The sequence below is a fragment of the Antrostomus carolinensis genome, unplaced genomic scaffold, assembly GCF_000700745.2.
Source record: "Antrostomus carolinensis isolate BGI_N321 unplaced genomic scaffold, ASM70074v2 scaffold7218, whole genome shotgun sequence".
In the NCBI taxonomy this organism is placed as follows: domain Eukaryota; kingdom Metazoa; phylum Chordata; class Aves; order Caprimulgiformes; family Caprimulgidae; genus Antrostomus; species Antrostomus carolinensis.
The window spans coordinates 1,129-15,093 of NW_010330837.1; the positions used below are offsets into that span (position 1 = coordinate 1,129).

General features: G+C 42.3%; 1 protein-coding gene across 1 annotated transcript; it reads right to left on the reverse strand.

The window, feature by feature from the left end:
- Positions 1-266: 266 nt before the first annotated feature.
- B4GALT4 (beta-1,4-galactosyltransferase 4) lies at positions 267-6,740 on the reverse strand. Its single transcript, XM_010173027.2, has 3 exons — positions 6,473-6,740; positions 4,133-4,365; positions 267-458 (listed from the first exon to the last, which is right to left on the reverse strand). Exons 1-3 carry the CDS (start codon positions 6,738-6,740, stop codon positions 267-269), a joined length of 693 nt encoding a protein of 230 aa, XP_010171329.2.
- Positions 6,741-13,965: the final 7,225 nt, after the last annotated feature.

The window sequence follows — 13,965 nt, forward strand, 5'->3', positions numbered from 1 at the left end:
GCTGCTTTCCCCTCAGAACACCCTTTACTTCACTCCAGAAACCAGAACGATGACAATGATCATTTGTGCAGGTGACCATGGGGCTGACTTCAGAGATATCCATACAGTTACCTTTTGTCAGAGGCACACTAGAGAGGTGAAGTGTTACCACCAGAAACCTGGTGTCAGGAAAAAGGGTAGATACCAGCATATAGCTCCATCAGAAGAAGAACATTAGCAGTAGCGTGGCATTTCCCACTTGGTACTCTTTCCACATTCCTGGTTTCCTACCTGTATCCAGTATTGTTCCTGCCAACTACAAGGTGCTTTGGTTGTCTGTCACACATGTAAATGTTAAAGTCATTTTCTGGCACCAGATCCACATCATGGAAAATGAAACAGTCCCAGTTGGCTTCTTTTAGGGCCTCTAGGTATCCTACATTCAGCAGTTTAGCTCGATTAAATTTGGTGCTGCCAGCCTGTGGAAGAGAATGGGAAAAAAACCTCTGAAGAAGGTGTCAAACCTTTTGAACCAGAACTGTTCCCAGGCATTTGCTGTAATCGCACAGTTCGCAACCGCATTCGTGTGCCACAGCCTTTACAGCAGTAACTACACAAAGAGCTACCCCACGAGATACAGCAGCAGAGTGGCCAATGACACAAGGCATCTCTTCAGTCTCTACTTGCCATGAACAAACACAGCCAGGGCCAGGAGAGCCTACAGGGACCTGGGCACCAAAAGTACACACGCTGCAATTTTGCTACTAGTGCTGCTCCTGTCCTGGAGTTCCCATCAGGCTACATAACACAAGAAGTATTAGTAAACAGTTTAGAAACTGGACCTCCATGCAACTGTGCCAGTAAGGCTTCTAGAAGTTTGTTTGTTTTTACAAAAAACGAACAACAACAACAAAAAACCACAACAAAAACCAACCCACACCACACAACAAAAAAAAAAACTCCCAAAAAACCCCACATTACTCCTCTACTAATTGGTTTATAGATGTCAGAGCACCTGCCAGAGATGATTTATGCTTGTCCACTCAGTTTAGGGAACTCTTTATGCTTAGAGATTCACTGCATTTCCTTAGGTCACACGGTAGGTGGCACAGTGGGAATAAAAAGCGGGTCTCCTCATTTTTAACTCCTATCTATAACCTAATTATCATGCTGCACAGGGACTCGCCCTAGCACAGAGCTTTACTTGACTTTTACTCGTCTTCCCTGTTTGCTTTTGCTATAAGTTCGTGCATCTTTGCTTTTCGAAAGCATCATTTTTCACTTTTGAGGTGTACATATATGCACACACACCTGGCAGTTTTATAAGCTCACCATGACACCGTTCACTCTGGAGCAACAGGTGTGTGTCTGTCTTGCCATTTTTTTTTTACTGGGCTGGACACACACACCAGCCTGTAGAAGGCTTTCAGCTCCTGAGAACAAGGCAGTGAGCTGCCTCAAGTTCCCACCTGGGAGTTGGAAGGCCAAGCCCTGTGCTCTCAGAAATGCACAGGACAGTCATTTTTCAGAATTGAAAGAATAAAACCAATTTTTTTTCAAGACAAAGAGGTCATTTGCTAGAAGCTGCCTGGACAGAAGGAGGCTCCACAGAAGATTTAAAAGCAGGTGGCCTCCCCAGACGGAAAGAAGGTTAGCTGGAGGGAAAGCAGTTGCACATAAAGCACGTTTTATCGTTCTAAAACGTAATGCTTTGCTCTGAAGTGGCAACTTGTTCACCATCACCAACAGCTATCTGCTCCTGCACAAAGAAGATTTATGGGATTTATGGCTCCATGCCTGCAATTAAGGAAAAACAGCCCAGTGTCCACTCTGAAAAATTAAGAGAGGGATAATCAATTGCTTCCTTTCTCAGTTAAGGAAGTAACTTTCCAATAAAAAATTACATACAATTTACCCAAAATCTATGATGTCAAACTCCTGAGGTTGGTGGTTTGTCTGTTTGTTTTAAAGTGACCTGTATATGAAAATCTCCATCAGATAACCTTCTTCTGATGATGAAAACATAGGCTATTAAGTGAACAGAACAATGCAGATGATTGATACAGAACATATGGAGAACGTCACATGTACTGGGTATCAGCCACCACAGCCCACTTCCTGCTCAAAGGCAGCCAAGCAGGCAGCTAAAACTGCTCTCCAGGAGGGGCACTGTTCAGTGTTGGACCACATGCTGAACAAATAGCAAAGTTTACTCTCATCTTTTATTGAGAAGACAACTGTCCTCCTTCCTTGCTATGGAAAAAGAACACTGACCACAAGACAAACTTATGTTGGGAAAGAAATTATTCACCCTTTAAGGATTACAAACTCACCTTTTTTTTTTTCTTTCAGTACTGCACTCACATATGCACACATTTGTGCAGAGAAACACTATTTTCAAAGTGTTACCAACAGCCCATAAAGAAGAGATCTGCAGTATGCCCTTCAACGGCTCATAGAGAAAAATGAAAACTTAATCTTGAATCTTAATCTTCCTCCAAAGTAAGCTCTGTGTATTTTAATAGTTAAATCCTGGTTTTAAGTATCTTTTGGGGAAAGACAGAGTTAAAACAACTAATAGCCTGACAAATGGAGAGTGAAAAGGGATTTGCCATAAATGAGAGTTTTGTTGTAAAGTATGTAAACATACTTTCCACTCTTCAAGTATGTTTATCTGCATCCTAATAGCCTGACAAATGGAGAGTGAAAATGGATTTGCCATAAATGAGAGTTTTGTTAGACCCACTTTCCACTCTTCAAGTATGTTTATCTGCATGGAAAGGCGAAGCAAATGTTTCCAATCTCCCAAGTAAAGGCTCTGATAGAACAAGTCCAGACTAGACATTGCTGCTTACATCAGACAAAGCTTTCATACTTCTGTATTACTTTTTGCTAATATGACAACAGTCATTCTCCACCTCACATACTTCAGTAAGTACAGAACGTATGCCCGTTCTCCCAGTGATTTATTGCTAACCACTGCTTGCTAGATGGAGTAAGCCATTATGTGTATGATTACAGTACATACTAATGCAGGAAAAAAGCCTCCTTTTTTCCACTCTGTGGGCCACATAATGACTCTAAACAATGAAAGAACAGTCTATTCCAGCTGAAAGTGTATATACCCTGCCACGACTTCTGTGGCTGTTTCGTCGTGCCATTGAGCACAAGTGGAAGCTTTCACCTAGAATGCTTTGCTTCAGACTGGTTAATTGACTCTAGCCTCTTTAAACAGAAGGGAAGAGAAACTATAGTACTTTATCACCTTTTCTCCTGCTGTCTGAAAAATCTGTTTAGAGTCAAAGCAGATAGTAAAAGAAAGCAAGCACAACAAAAGATCAAGAAGTCAGTTTAGAGTCAAAGCAGAACATGGAAGTAAACGACAGCAAAAGAAAGCAAGCACAACAAAAGATCAAGAAAAAGACAACATAATACAAAACAAGAAATCTATACTGCTTTTAGCTCATGTGACCAGAACATAAGCATCTTGGATGAAAGGACGTGGCACAAGTTTGTATGCTCAAGTTTTAGCCACATACTCAGCAGAGCTAGAAAGAATGCAAATAAAATAACTACTAAATCTTTCAGGAATCAAATGCCCTGCCATAACTATTTCTTCCCACAGCCCTCGCTGGGCAAGTAAAGCACCTACAAGCAGTAGCTGGCATGTGTAGTTTGGGACAGCAGAAGTAACTACAAGCACATGGTAAACACAGCTTACTAAGCGTGGCAGCCAGTAAGCAGATGGGAAAGCAAAGCGAGATACAAACTGAGGCCTTCAATCCAAACAACTCCAAATTTAAAGACAGAAAACATGTCAGCCTAGTTACATACATGTATCCTGCAAGAGAAGTGAGTTGCATTAGTAATGTAGAAGATGCTCACCTTGAATGCTAACTCAGAAATACTGAGTTACTTGGACAGAGAAATGGACACCAGTTAAAGACACTGTTTGTTAATACTTCCCAGCTTTGCTAACAGCAGCTGAGATCCTGCAGTGCTACCAGCAATGGCTGCACACATGGTTGCATCCCCCAGCAAGCAGAAGCGTTCGAAGCAGGCTTGGAGGAGTGATGTTAGCAGAGGCAGCAGCATGCCTCTCCTCTCACTGCAGAGCACTGACATCATCCCCATCTCTGCACAGCTGCCTCACCTGGTGAATAACATAGATGCCATAGTCCAGCTGCTGCCTTTGTAGGAAGGGGTGGAGGTGCTCCAGGAGGTACAGTAGGTGCTTCTCTCGATTGCGATGTGGAATGAGGATGGCCACACGCTGCAATGCCAAGCACTCCGTAGGGTGATATCGGCCCTTGGCTACCTGAGGGTTCTCTTTTTGCACTTCTTCTAGCGTGAGAGATGCTTTGAAGGTGAGTTTGCTGGCACCTCCTGCAGGAGAAGCACAAGGAGCTCACCTGAGTTGTTTCTGGCTGTGGCTAGTCCAGTCACCTAATGAGGCACTCTGACACCAGCATAAGAAACTCAGGTTCAAGCCCCAGTTGGTTTCCCTGCCTTTCCAAGATAAAAAAGTACTGTGCCCTGGTTTCGCTGAGATAGAATCTTAGAATTAATTCTCAGTCAGAAAAGCTGCATTTTAAGAAGACTGCAGCACCCAATTTGGTGAGAACAGAGCTGATAAGACACTTCCAGTGTGTGGCCACCCATGGTATGCAGGTTTCTAGAGTGATCAAGGTCTTTACCAGTTTAGAGTTAGCCAGGTGCTAGGGCTGGGAGAAGTGAAAGGAAGGGCAGCTGACCCAAGCTGGCCAACAGAAGTACTCCATACCATAAACATCACAGTCTCTATAAACTGGAAAGTTTGCTAGGGATGACCCCTCTTCCTCAATGTTCATCATCCCTGGAGGGTCTCAGCCATCATTCTGCTCCCAAGGCCTACTCTCCTGCTTACTCTGACTGTCATGCTTCTGTTGGCCGAGTATAATTTTGTTTATTTTATATTAGTATTAATATTAGTTCTTCTTATTATTTAATTAAATCTGTTTTCACTTCAACCCACAGGTCTCCTTTCCTTTTCCCAATTCCCCTTCTCAGGCAGGGAGGGGTCATTGGGCAATAGAAAAACTGACTAAACCAAGACATAGAGCTATGAGGATGTTATGCAGGCAATGGAAGGAGAGGGTATCAAGTGTTTAGTTGCTTAAACTGACTAGAGAGTACTGATGATGATAAATATATATTAAAGAAAAAAATCTAAAGTTCCACCCTACTGCAGGAGGATTGGCCAGAGCTGCCAGGGCAAAGCAGAGGAGGGGGAAGTGGAAAGACACATAAGACTAGCTGTGAGAAGTCATCTCTACTTAGAGCATGAATAAAAGCATCACAGGCTTAAGGCTACAAATTTGTAAGATAAAATGTACCAAGGCTTTCTGTAGCCAATGAAACTTTCACCACTTCTCTTGCACTGAGCTATTCTTCCAGCCCCTCCAGACTGGGCAAACCCATGAAAGAGAACAATGCAGGCAACTGTGATGCAACAAAGCACTGTGTTTACTTAAGCAAATATGTCTTGGGGGCAGGGGTGGGGGTGTGCAGCTAGACAGCAGCTTTTTGGACTACATCAGGGAGGAGGGAAGAATCCAGCTTCCCAAATAAATCCCTAACCAGGTTCACAAAAAGGAAGAAGAAATGACACAGCAAAGCAGAAACGTGGCACTCCTAGCAATACCAAGACAAAAAGAAAAAAAAAAAGAGGACTAATAAAAACCAAGGAACCAGTCACTTATTTGAACCTTCAACATAAACAGTGCTGACCCCAATGCAGCTGTGAAGTCCTTCAGCTGTCAAGATAGAGAGACAAAAGTACATCTAATAATGAAAAGGCAAAATATTGAGGAAAGGTGAAAAGACTTGTGGTTGAAATAAAAATAGTTTAATAAAAAAGCAAAAGCTGCATGCATGAGCAAGGCAAAAAGAGAAACTCATTCATTACTTCCCATTGGGAGGCAGATGTCCAGACCTGTCCTGGGAAGCAGGGCTTCAGCACATACTGCAGTTGCTGGGAAAGCAAACACTGTAACCATGAACCCCCTTTTCCTCCTCTCCCTGAGCTTTATTGCTGAGCATGATAAATGGTATGGTCATACGGTATGGAATATCCCTTCAGCCAGCTGGGGTCAGCTGTCCTGCCTGTATCCACACCCAACCTCTTGCCCACCCCCAGCCTACCAGATTTTAGGGGACCAGGAAAGAGAGACAGCCAGCCTCAGCAGCATGCCTCTCGGCAGTAGAGCAGTCACTGGTGCGTCACCAAAGCTGGTTTAGCCACAGATGCAAAGCACAGCACCATACAGGCTGCTATCCCAGCCAGACCCAACACAGGCACTCTTCTCACCCAGAAGTGCTTATGCAACTGGTTACCTGGCATTTGTTTCACAGGAGAAGTGTCTAACTGTAAAAGGGCTAGGAAGAAAACCCAGTCAGCAATTCCAAAGCAGAGGTAACTTGTTAGAAAGGAGAGAAAAGCACCATCACTTACGCAGGTAGGGAGACAAAGCTGGGCAGTGACCCTGAAATGACTTCACCGTGGCAACTTTCACAACTGATTCAATCTTCTCTTCCTTTTGACTGTCCTCCTGGTTAGTTACCTTTCTGAAATCCTCCACCATGCTCTTAGCTTTAGACATTTCCTGTCTGGAGTCCACAAAGTAACCAAACATGGCCCATAGCACCATCAAACACAAAGTGACAATCACCAACACTTTGAACTTATAGAAGACATGGAAGACATACAAGCTCAAGGCCATGGCTATCCCTGGTCCACAAACTGCTTCCTCTGCTCTGATGCCAAGGCCAGGCACTGCACACACTGTGGGGATGAAACTAAAGGTCCCCAGAAGAACGTCACAGTACAGAAAGGACACTGGAGGTAGGGAGGGCTGCTGCACTTCCTCTGGTTTCACAAGTCACAGAGCCATGGTGCTGTTTGCTCTTCAAGTGTCAGACAACAGGACCTAACCTGGACAAAAAACAAAAAAAAGGGAAGGAGAGAGTTAGTTTCTACCATCCTCCACTGCTGCACCTTCGCAGACATCGTGCAAAGAACTTATGAGTAAACATGGCAGAAAAAGCAAGTGCTAACTACTGGTCAGAAACTAAGACACTGAGCTTGGGTTCCAGCTCAGCCACAAACCTGCTGCATGATTTTAGGCAGATCACTTTCCTGCTTTGTTCTCCAGTTCTAGTCCTTTTTTCCCCTCCCCCCCTCTCTTCTTTTAGGTCAGAAAGTGCAACCACTGCCCCATTTATATCCGTGTACAGTGCCTGGCAATACACAGGCTTTACTACTTCTGGTCCTACCGAAATTAACAGCAGCTCCAAGGCAAGGGATTCCACTGGCTATGAGTAAAGTCCCTTCCCCCCACCAAAATGAAAACCACATGAATTTCTGCAGAATTAAACTGTTTTCTTCTGAAAGAGAATATTATTAATGCTACGTTGCTCTGCACAACACAGTGTGAACCCCACAATACTTGACTGGCATCCGAAATCATTCCTGCTGCCCGCCAGTACCACCTTGTGGGTCTTTGCCCAGTATTCCCCTCTCACATGCCACTGCAGGATGCAAACCTTCCTGCTTCTCAAGGGAAAAGCTGCGTCTCTCAGTATTAGGTCTGTGAGAATCCAATCCTTTGTTCTGTTTCCTGCCCTCTTTCAAGAGCTCCATTTTCATACAGCCTTTCACTGCCACCATACTATAAAGTTACCATGCTAATACTTTTGTCTGTTATTATCACCTCATAGCAGAGAAAAAGTAAATTTTAATAATAAAAGAGAGCTTTGATATGGAAAACATACCAGAAAATTGCCACCTGTGGGAAGAACTAAGTGAAGCAAAGGCAGTGGTTAAAGACAATGCACACAAAACAGGCTGGATCAAAGAGAAGAAAACACAAAAACGTGGAAGGTTATTTTATACCAGCTTTCAAAATACATATGAGACCCTGGGGAGATATTGCAAGCAGAAGGAATAAAATAACTCTACATTCCCACTAGTTCAACCCAGGTGTCTTCTGCAAAAGTTTGCTGATTCATGGGGATGTATTTGGGAGCCAGACCTAGGACTGACAAGATGAACTACTCAAAGTACTGCCCGAGCTTCTTGGGGTTCACAGGGAATGAGGAGCTGCTGTCCCCCCCGGCAGGCACTACATGGAGTGGCTAACCTGCTCTCTCCACCCACCTGCACCACACAGTGCTGCTCCAAGGAAACTAGAGAAGAATTTGCAGTGATCTTACCACTAAAGGGTTTGTTTTCCCCTTTGGTTTTCAAGAACACAAGGACAGAATCACTGAAACAAAGAAGGGAAGCCTGAATTCTTCTTAGTCTTCCCCTCCTTGTCTTCTGGCCCGTGAGACCACATTTTCCAATGAATTCTTTCTGTTCTTAGATAAATGACACTGGAGACCACCTGAGTCTCTTGCCTTATTGTTTTAAAAGACACAGAAAAATTAGCTTAGTGCTCGCATTTGCATTCTTTCCCCTGATTTTCCACATGGGAAATCATCAGAATAGCCTGTAAGGTACTGACAGCATGGGTCTCCACTACTCTCCAAAGGAAACCTGAGAATGAACAGAACGAGTTCTTCCTCTGTTGATACCCATTAGCTCTGTTGTCAGAACAGGAAAGAAAATACCAGCAACACAGCAAGACCTAACATCCAACTGACCTACAAAATAAAGAAATCTACACAGTTCAGGACAGCTATATACATCTAAATAAATAAATAAATAAATAAATTCAGGAGGGAGATCAAATCTAAGCTGCATGCTGACTGCACACACTACTTTCTACTGTCAACTTGTAACAAACAGCTGGAAAGCGACTTTGAGGGGCATTCAGTAACATTTCAGATACAGTAAGCTCAACTATTTGTTGAGTGCGAGCGGCGGAGGACTCATGAAGCCGACTCAATATGAGTGATAGATCATGAATCGATTTATTAGCCCGGATAACACTCATTTATACAGTTAGTTGTGCCTATTAGGCATTAGGTGATTGGTGATTAGTTACATCATACTTCTAGGCATTAAATGATTGGTTACAATACTAAAGGTTGCGTTTACAGACTTGCATTGTTCTCTTACTTGCGGTTCTCACAGAGTCAGTAAAAACTATATCAGCGCATCCTACTTGCCAAGCGCTACTCCTTCAAAGTTGTTTCACTTCTTATCCTGCAAGGCCAGCCTGTTCTTGCTAAACTGCATGTAGCAGCTAAACTGCATGTAGAGGAAAATTCCACTCAACTTATGTCAACTAGGGCCTACTAAAACAGGCTCTGGTCGTACAATTGCTCAGTCAAACTGTGACCCTTATCCCTGAGCCATTCTTCAACAGTTGAGCAATTCATTTTATAACACTAAGAGGAATAAAACAATAACCAGCTTCTGCACTATCCAAAGAACAAATATAGAACCAAATGCAAACAAATCTCAGGCCTCAGTTATAAGAATCTTATCACTCAGCTGACCTCCTTGGAGTATTTACTTACAGAGAGTGGTAACACCATACCTCCATCACTACTCTCTCCTGTACAGCCAACACTGACAACAGAAGAGCAAACTAGAAACTTTTTTCTCCTTCTGCATCATCAGAGCTGTTCAATGAATTCTTACTACAGAATTAGCTGGCAGAGGTCCCACATATCTCTAGAAGACCACTGCTCTCACTACTAACAGCTACCCCAACAAACCACATTTCTGCAAACTCTCAGTACCCCTTTTACTACAACCCTGGGACAAGCAGCGCTCAGCCTCAACATCACGGTCTGTACCACCACCACTCTGGCAGGTACAACGCAGTTTTGAATTAAAAATACATGTACAAAAGAGTAATGTCTCAGAACCACCACACATGCCTCGGAGGGAGTCCACTCCAAGTATTTTGGAGCTTTCCAACAATTTACTCCAGATGCCAGACACTGCTAACCCTGAGCAGCGTGCCCACGAGCCCATCTGCACCAGCTCACCTGGCAGCTGAATTCTCTTTCTGGTACCTGTCACAACCTTTGTTACTTACAGGACGAGGTATGACACATGCTGACTGAGCACTGGAGAGGGTACCATCACCACTGTGAAATCAATTCTCAAGTCATCCATCTTCCTACAGTGCTCAGCAACTTTGTCTTGAGTATTACATACAAATCTGGCCCAGAACACAAGCAGATTAGTGGTGATTAACACAGTCACGTAGACATCCCAAAGCCTGGAAATCAATGCAAGAACAGCAAGGATTTGTCCTTTTTTTATTTATTTCTTTTTCTTCTTTTTCTTCGCCCCCCAAAAGAGCCACTTCAAACACACCAACCTCCTTTTGACCTGGTAACTCTCCTACTGGTTTTGGGTTTTGTGAACTGTCCTACACAGCCTCAGGGGTATTCAGAACAGAATTCCGAGAGAGAAGGGAGAGATGGACAGGGGATTCTCCTGCTTCTACCCCTCAAGGAGGAGATCTGACAGATCTGTTTTGCAAAAGCTTCATCATCTTTTTCAGAGTGTGGTGGTCCTGCATATTTTAAAACCAGAGGCTGAAATGTACCCCTCACTCCACTGTTTCCCATACTAAGATCAACTACAAGCATCATTCTAGGGTCCTGCAAGATTAGAATCTCTGTAAGAGTTTGTTTTAACTACTTTTTTTTTTTTCAAGTACTCTTGCAGTTGCTGTCAATAACCAATACTATTTATTCTGCCAGTCTTTATTCTGCTTTTCCTCCTAACAGCTGTACACTACAGTTGAAGTTCTGAAACAATATACAAAACACACTACGGGGAATGTGGGCAGAAGGGTGCAAGGGGACTAAGATGTGAAAAAGCAATAGGAAAAAAGAGGGAAGAGGAAAATCTCAATTAAGGAGAGAGAGAAAAAAGTTAAGATACTGAACTTGACATGCAGGGAATGACTACAGATGTTTGCTAAAAATCAATTTATTAAATTCATAACCTCCCACTTTATCAGAAGTGTACTGCATCCTTATAAAAAGTTAAGTCAGTTGCTTACCTCTGATGCACAGGCTAGCGCAAATGAACTGTCCCCCATAAGAAATTATTTTTTTCCACAAATAAAATATTAAAAATTAACTACCCATGGAAAAAACCATAACAAAACATCAGGAAGTAATCGTCAGTGTTAGTCAGAAGAACAAACTTCCAAAATACTTTGGGTTTTTTTTAATATCAGGAAGAACACACAGGTGTAAAATTGCTAAGGTACAAGGATGTTAAATGAGGGACACAAACTCTGAAATTACTGCACCACCCTTATTTCTACCCTCCTCCCCTCCTATTCAGTTAGGTGACACCTCACACATTCCAATTTCCTTTGTCAGCTTTGTGAGATCCCTTTAGAAGCAGATGTTACTGAAAGTTCACAGTACTTGCCTCTGACAAACATTCAGACTCTGCTACTGTCTGTGTGAATGACTTCATGTAATAACCACAACCACATCTCCACTGGGTTCTATGGCAGTGACAGAATGTTGCTCTTGCTTAAAATACACTTGAGCACTTCAACAGAGCAGCATAAATAGGCATACATAATCACAACAATTAGTCACTCTCAATTAATCACAACACACATGCAGAAAGGCACAACTCATGTTTCATAAACTTGCAGTTTGGAATGTTGATGTTTTCTATGGAGAATACAGTGTGTCTTTCAAAATGTGGAAAGCATGGAGATATTCTGGGTATTTTAAATGGACAAACATCCACGAATCAATTTAACCATGAATTTACCTTACATTACTACTTCATAGGTTAAAAGGTATTAGGTTTTTTTCTCTGAAACACAAGAATTGCACGTGCACAGTTCTACTAACAAATGATAAATAACTGTAGCTTTCTGAAAAAAGGCTACTGAAAAACACAGTGAAGAGCTGGCAGTTTTATGACTACCACCAAAGATGGGCAACTCATCAACTTAAGAGGACAGTAGCTGGAAATAAAAGGAAAATCAAGAGGTTAAGCCTCAATAAAAACTTGCCTGTCAGAGAAATGAAAGGAAAACTTGATCATTGCCCCTCTCAAGGATGTTGCATTCCATGCTAAGGACTCTTCATTTGAAAAAGTGATCTTTCACCAGCAAGCTTAAAATACCTGGGTCGCTAAGCCACGCAGTTAACCCAGAGTCAGGAACACCAGAGTTTTGGTCTTCTTAAAAAAAAAAAGTAAAAAGAAAAGTGTTAGGCCCAAGGCCTGCTCTTAAAAAGACAAAGCTGTAACACATCCATAAAATCATTATTAATGGAACAGCCTTAATAAACTACTGACTAGAAGGGTCACAGAGAATCTACTCCAACCTTCATAAAACCCAACAGTTATTTTGCAGTTCATATTAAATAATGGAGCAGATGCTTTGCATTTCATAACTTCAAATTAGATAAAATTAAATGGTTACCAATTAAGTACAGGCTGGGGATATGCAAATCACTTAAGCACAGAGTGGCTGAGGTTAGGAGGGACTTCTAGAGGTCATCTGGTCCAACCCCCCTGAGAGTGAGTGAGCAGCTGTGTCTGGCTGTTAGCCAAGTGAAATCATCACACATAGGAACATAAAGTGCAACTGTTCTTGTGAAATAAATTCTTAGTGAAGCATAACCAAACCTCATTTATAAAGTTACAGCTGACTAGAAGGGCAGAGCAGTTCAGACCACAAGGTTAAAAACACCATGGTATTCATTTCCAAATCTATGAAAAAAAAAATTAAACAGAGAAAACACAGTTATCCAAATATGGTATCAGCCAGAACTCCAAAATCAATGAAAAATGAGAAAGGTCTCCACCTATGCATAGACACACTCATACCTAGACAGACACTGCAAACACAATTCTAAATATATCCATGATCATATTGAGGCACATAAATAATGCATGATCTGCGTTCCCCAACATCATATCTGTACTGATAACTGTCCCTGTGCTCTGCAGCTTCTCTGGCAACTCAAGTTCTGTAGCCTGCTATGTTTTTTTGAAACATATGCCAAACCCTGCTTGCATGCTCCAAGGTTCCTAGCCCTGTTCAGAGCAGGCTACCTGTAGGAACCGATCAGAAATGCAGTGCTGTATGACTTGTGGGCAAACTGGGCGGTTCAGTTCTGATCCTGGAGCCTGTTGGCATGAACACAAAGCCCTAACTCGTCCCTCTCCATCCAGGCAGCCCAAAACAGTATGCAAGATTCCAGCAGGGACAAGAACTTTTCCTAAGCAAAGCAGAAAGATTAGAGCCATCCATTTTTGTTCAGAAAATACAGAAATACACATGCATTGGAGTCTGATGTTGTTGTGCAAGGACAGAACAAATGAGCAACATACATGCAAGCTGGTTCCCCGTGCAAGGGCTTCAGGGTGACTCTATCCACAGGCAGTGGGCATTTGCCTAGTAGCCTGATTGAAGCCACCAGCATTGCCAAGCTCAGAGATACCCAGAAATTCTAGACTAAAAGCCATTCTTCTTCACCTAGGCAAAATTCCTAGGTAGACAAAGACAATATCAGCAGAAAGATGGATTATAGGTAGCCCCGATCTAGATATTAGTGAAGGAAAGTAATCTATAAACAACATCTGATATGCAATTGCAGTTGATAAAAACTCACTATTTTCCAAACACTTATTTTCCCCCCCAATACGTTTTTAGATTAAAAGTATTATGATAACTATGCTAAAGCCTAGATTCACGATTACTTATTGAAAAAAGTTATGTTTAAGAGTACAAATAACCACTGAGAACATGCTTTGTACCTAGCTTTTTATTTTTCATGTGCTTGTATTTAAAACAATTCACCCTGTATGGAACAGTTATAGACAGATACTTTAATTTGACACATGGAAGATTCATTTTTAATTTACATAAACTAACCTTCTGACTCTACCTGTTTCACACTGCCAGTAAGGACAGGTTTCCTATCATGCAGGATTTTCCAGAAGCCCCTGTAATGTCCTCAAGTTCACGCACAAGTTCCACAGACAGCAGA

Coding starts and splice junctions, on each gene's coding strand:
- B4GALT4 (XM_010173027.2), bottom strand. CDS start 6,740: ATGGCCTTGAGCTTGTATGTCTTCCATGTCTTCTATAAGTTCAAAGTG. Junction 4,366..6,472: donor AGCTTTGTCTCCCTACCTGC/GTAAGTGATGGT, acceptor CTTCTCCTGCAG/GAGGTGCCAGCAAACTCACC. Junction 459..4,132: donor GCATCTATGTTATTCACCAG/GTGAGGCAGCTG, acceptor TCTCTTCCACAG/GCTGGCAGCACCAAATTTAA.